The 6,000-nt window shown below is 42.0% G+C and overlaps 1 protein-coding gene and 1 non-coding gene across 2 annotated transcripts; both read right to left on the bottom strand.

The window, feature by feature from the left end:
- Positions 1–689: 689 nt before the first annotated feature.
- Positions 690–1,232, bottom strand: LOC141659995 (uncharacterized). Its single transcript, XM_074466950.1, has one exon. It carries the CDS (start codon positions 1,230–1,232, stop codon positions 690–692), a length of 543 nt encoding a protein of 180 aa, XP_074323051.1.
- A 2,693-nt stretch (positions 1,233–3,925) lies between these two features.
- LOC141662461 (small nucleolar RNA R71) lies at positions 3,926–4,032 on the bottom strand. The gene has a single exon (XR_012550577.1). It is a non-coding gene; the product is annotated as a small nucleolar RNA R71 (small nucleolar RNA).
- Positions 4,033–6,000: the final 1,968 nt, after the last annotated feature.

Below are 6,000 nucleotides of genomic sequence, written 5' to 3'. Positions count from 1 at the left end.
CTTTCTGTTCGGGTTGACGTCCAAGCTGTGCATTGCTATGGACTCGTGCAATACGGGCATATCTCTTGGACTCCAGGCAAACACATCTATGTACTCCCAGAGTAAGGATACAAGTTCTTCTCTAAAGGCTGTTGCGAGTCCGGTTCCAACTTTCACCCTCTTGGTAGGACTGCTTTTATCAATCTGAATTTCTTCTATTTCCATTGTGGCCTCAATTTTTGTTTGGTCTTGGGTCGAGACCATTTGATGAATCCAGGCTTCGGCGTTTTTCTTTAAGTAGGTATTAGCTTGTGCTGATCCTTCTTCTTTGATTGCTTGCATGATAGGATTGGCCTGGTCTAGGACCAGATTTACTTCAATAACTACCATGACTTGGTTGCTTTTCAGTTCTTCCGAACTTGGTTTGGTTGCTTTTGGATCCGGATTGGATTCAATGACTTGCACTTCTCTTCCTGTTTCTTCCCTTGAACGAGGGCAGTGCTTTTTGACACTTTGCTGTTTGCGAAGAACTATGGCCTTTCTTTTGTTATCTTGGTGAGTTTCTTCCATTACCAAGGTCTGACTGTAGCATCTCTCATCAACTTCGTAATCTCCTTTTACTTCGCCGACTCCAGTCGGAGTTGGGAACTTGATCTTGAGATGGGAGATTGAAGTTATTGCTTGCATCCTTGTTAGAGTCGATCGCCCAATTATTCCATTATAGGATGAAGGAGTGTTGATGACATAGAATTTTTCCCGAACCCATAGAGTGGGTCTTCCCGACAGTCTTTCGATCGGACGCTCCTTAGATGCATTCGATCCACAGTATGCTTGAAGAGAATATTGACCGATGAGCCATTTTCTATCAGCATTCTCCTTACTTTATTGTCAAAAATATCCAAAGTGACAACTAAGGCTTCATTGTGGTTAGAGTTGACCCCTTCATAGTCCTTGCTTCTGAAAGATATCACCATCTCCAAGAATGATTGGATGGAGAGTACCTCTTCTCCAGAGTCCGCGCTCCGTGGTGAGGAGTGGGAGCCTTCTAGGACCACATTCACTACATTATTTCCTTTCTTTGGCCCTTCCCCTCTTTGGTTGTTGTCCCGGACTAGGTACTTGTTTAGGTTCCCTTTTTTGACTTGCTCCTCGATGAAGTACTTGAGTGATAAACAGTTCTCGATCTTGTGGCCATGTGTTTCATGATAGTTGCACTGCCTATTATAAGGCCAGCTCTCCGGAGGAGTCTGCATTGGCTTTGGGGGTAATAAAATGACTTGTCTTTTATTTTCTTCAAGATTTCCTCCCAGGTCCTGTTTAGGGGAGTCCAGTCCGGCTCCTGCTTTGGCTCCCAGGACTGCTTGGCTGGTCCCAGGTCACTTGGACTCTGTCCTAGGACTGAGCCTTTGGAATATTGGGGTAGTTTGTCTCTCCTGATTATGCTGGCTTTGATTGAATTTTTTGTCCTGATGGTAGCCCCCTTTTGGTCGGTCATTAGAATTCTTGCTCCTAAATCCCCCATTCCGAGTCATCCTCATAGCTTGGAGTACGTTAGTTTCTTTGATAAATCTGGCAGCCATGGAGTAGGCTGTCACCAGACTCTGGGGCTCCTTGTTGATCAGTTCTACAATGTATCTTTCATTATGCTCCGGGTCTAAGTTTTTCCTGAAGATGCTCAGAGCCTCCCGCTCGTCCAAGTTTGAGATCTTGTTGATTGCTTCCTGAAAACGCCTCATATAGGCTGAGAGAGATTCATTGTCATGTTGTCGGATGGTTTCCAAGTGACACGTGTACATCTCATGTGTCTTGTTTTCCTGGAACCTCCTGAGAAAGTGATAAGTGGCATTTTATACCACTTAGAACATCTTAAAATGGCTTAAATTGGTGCATTGAAATCAAGTATTTTGTGTATTTGATGCATTTTTCTAGTGTTTATGCATTTCAGGGTATTAGTTGCATTTCGGAGGAGTAATCATCAAGAATAAGCCTTGGCATGTGTTCATCATTGAGAGAGGGAAGAAATGGGCAGATTACGGCAAAGAAACGGAGCAAACTCAGGAATTTTCCAGAAGGGTCCTGAGCGCCCGCTCAGCAATATTGAGCGGCCGCGCAGGAAGCTGAGCGCCCGCTCAGCTATGCTGAGCGGCCGTGCAGGGTCGGGAAAAAAGATAATTTATTTTAGGACTTCTATTTCTGTTTGGCTTCCACTTCTATGTAATCTGAGTTTTATGGGACTATTATATAAAAAGATTTGGAGACGTTTTCAAGAGAGAGGATCGTGGTATTACGCAAGGAGCGTAGGAGATAAGGAAGAAGACCGTTTTAGTACACAACAACGAAGAGGAAGCATATTTTCTTGTGATTCTTGTTTCGTTGTAACGTTGGATGCTAGTTTTCTTACTTTGAACCTATTTACTCTTGTGACGTACTCTGATTTAATATAATTAGTTTAGTTATTATTTTCTTGTGTTTGTTTATCATGATTTCATATGAACCCATGATGACGATAAGTGCTATTATGGGCTAATCGTGATCATGGGGTTGCAACGGATTTACTATGGAATTCTTTAGTTAATTGTTTAATACTTTAGTGTGTGATGATTGTATGATATCTAGTATTGGTTGTGCGTATTCGTCTTATGTGTGTCGTGAACATATAAGATAGGGTGTTAATCTCTTGTGAAGCGACGGTGGATCTTGAGATTTAGAACTTGCCATGCTAGCATAGGTTCATGTACGTTGTGCATGATTAGTGGGTAACTCTAACAGTTTTATTTGCCCTATGTAATCAAAAGGAATAACTTGTGCTTAAATCGTTGTGTTGTCAATTTCTGTAGACATATAGGAACTCAATATAATTGATGACTATTCAACTTCTATCTTAATTGTGGATGTTTGGTAGAATGGTATTAGTTCAATGAAAGTTGGCTTCTATCAGTTTCGTGTTATTCGATTAATATCATCACTGTCACATGATAAAGGAAATAACAATGACTATTGAAGGAAGTAGTAATGAAGTTGTGATCTCATGAGTGTTTTATTATTGATAATTTGCAGTGTTAATTAAGTGATTAATTAAGTAGTTAATTATAGTTAATATTTAGTCAATAATTCTAAGTGTTAGTGTCTTAACATTGAGAAGTAATCATACATTGGCGAGTGAGTTTAATTAGACAATAAATTAGTCTGAGTCTCTGTGGGAACGAACTAGAAAGTATTCTATATTACTTGCGAACGCGTAGACTTGCGTGAATATTAGAGTGTGTTTTTGCCCTAACAAGTTTTTGGCGCCGCTGCCGGGGACTCGGCGTATTTGTTTAGTTTATGTACTTACCATCATTGGTCATTAGGACTCAGTGATTAGGACGTAGTAGTTACTTATTGTTTCCGGTTGTGTTTCAGGTACTTTAGCGAGCGTTTATGCAAACTCGTTCTCGTACTCGCAAGAGGACTTTAGATACAGCTGAGGAGACAGACGAAGTTCTTGATATTCCGGAGAAGTTAGATTTTGAAGATTTGGATTCAGGAACTGAGCGGAAAAAAACCAGTAAACATGGGTGATCGTATTGTTCAAGCTGATCCAGCTCTCATGGACTTTTCTCGGCCAAAAATTGATGACATTTAGTCAAGCATTCTTCATCCAGCCATTCAAGCTAACACCTTTGAAATCAAGTCGGGCACTATTCAGATGGTGCAGAATTCTGTTTCTTTTGGAGGAGCGGCGACTGAAGATCCCAACATGCACATAAGGAATTTTGTCGAGATCTGCAGCACTTTTAAGTATAATGGCGTGACTGATGAGGCTATCAAGCTGAGGCTTTTCCCATTCTCACTAAGGGATAAAGCTAAGGACTGGTTACATTCTGAACCAGCAGGGTCCATCACTACGTGGCAAGATCTTGCGCAAAAGTTTCTGGTGAAGTTTTATCCAATGGCAAAGACTGCTGTTATGAGGAGTGCTCTTACTCAGTTTGCGCAGCAACCTACAGAATCTATGTGCGAAGCTTGGGAACGCTACAAGGAAATGTTGAGAAAGTGTCCACATCATGGAATGCCTGATTGGATGGTGATCACGGGTTTCTATAATGGTTTGGGGGCCCAATCTCGGCCCATGCTCGATGCAGCAGCTGGAGGCGCTTTATGGGCTAAAAGCTATACTGAGGCTTATAATCTTATTGAGACTATGGCTGCAAATGAGCATCAAAACCCAACTCAGAGGATGATGCCTGGTAAGGTAGCAGGTATTCTGGAAGTTGATGCAGCCACCGCTATTGCAGCACAGCTTCAAGCGCTGTCAATGAAGTTTGATTCTCTGGCTACATATGGAGTTAATCAAATAGCTATGGTTTGTGAGCTTTGTGCAAGTTCTCATGCTACGGATCAGTATTCTCTTGTCAACGAATCTGTTCAGTATGTGAATAATTATCAGCGACAACAGCAGCCTGTGCCAGATACCTATCATCCTAATAACAGAAATCATCCAAATTTCAGCTGGGGGAATAATCAGAATGCTATTCAGCCACCATATCAGCAAGGAGTGAGTAAATAGTTTAACCCACCTGGATTCCAGCAACCACAGCAGTATGCTCAAAGGCAATCATATCCTCAACAGGGAAGTGCAGCTGCACCTACTAGTGCTGATTTTGAGGAACTTAAGCTGTTATGCAAGAGTCAGGCGGTTTCTATCAAGACCTTGGAAAATCAAATCGGTCAATTAGCCAATGCAGTGCTCAATCATCAACCTGGCACTCTTCCCAGTGACACAGGAAGGAAGCTAAAGAGCAAGTCAAGGCTATTACCTTAAGGTCTGGAAAAGTTGCTGATGCTGAAAAGGCAAAAGAAGGAGAAGCTGAAATTAGAGATGAAGAAGCTAAGCAAAAGGAGAAAGCGGCGGAACCAAGGAAGACTACTGTTGAACACACTCTGCCTGAGGGTAATACAGGGGAGAAACAACTCTATCCTCCACCACCTTTTCCTAAGAGATTGCAGCAACAAAAGCTGGATAGACAGTTCGGTAAGTTTCTGGAGGTGTTCAAGAAACTTCACATCAATATACCTTTCGCTGAGGCTCTGGAGCAAATGCCTAGTTATGCGAAGTTTATGAAGAGTATTCTTTCAAGGAAGGTGAAACTGGATGACCTTGAGACCGTTGCTCTCACGGAAGAATGCAGCGCTGTTCTGCAGCAAAAGTTACCGCCAAAACTGAAAGATCCAGGTAGCTTCACCATTCCTTGCACCATTGGCAAGTTGACTTTTGACAAGTGCCTTTGTGATTTGGGAGCAAGCATTAATCTAATGCCGTTGTCGATCTTTAAAAAGTTGGATTTACCTGATCCAAAACCCACATACATGTCTCTACAATTGGCTGATCGTTCCATTACTTACCCAAGGGGCATAGTGGAGGATGTGCTAGTCAAGGTGGATAAGCTCTTCTTTCCTGCAGATCTTGTTATTCTAGATTTTGAGGAAGATAAGAAGATTCCCATAATCTTGGGAAGACCTTTCTTGGCTACTGGTCGTACCTTGATAGATGTGCAAAAAGGTGAACTTACTATGCGGGTACAAGATCAGGATGTGACTTTCAACGTATTCAAGGCAATGAAATTCCCTACAGAAGATGAGGAGTGCTTAAAAGTGGATGTGATTGATTCTGCGGTTACTTCGGAACTCGATCGCATGCTAATGTCTGATGTACTGGAAAAGGCCTTAGTGGGGGATTTTGACAACGATGATGAAGATGGCAACGAGCAATTACAATATCTGAACGCTTCTCCCTGGAAGCGAAAGTTGGACATGCCGTTTGAATCTCTTGGTACTTCTGACCTCAAGAATGCTGAAGGAAAGCTCAAACCATCAATAGAGGAAGCACCTACCTTGGAGCTCAAGCCATTACCTGAACACTTGAGGTATGCTTTTTTAGGTGATGCATCTACTTTACCTGTTATTATTTTATCTGACCTTTCAGGTAGTGAGGAAGACAAGCTCTTAAGGATTTTGAGAGAATTCAAATCGGCTATTGGA

The sequence above is a fragment of the Apium graveolens genome, chromosome 5 (assembly GCF_009905375.1).
Source record: "Apium graveolens cultivar Ventura chromosome 5, ASM990537v1, whole genome shotgun sequence".
NCBI lineage: Eukaryota > Viridiplantae > Streptophyta > Magnoliopsida > Apiales > Apiaceae > Apium > Apium graveolens.
This window is presented reverse-complemented; position numbering and strand designations above follow the sequence as displayed.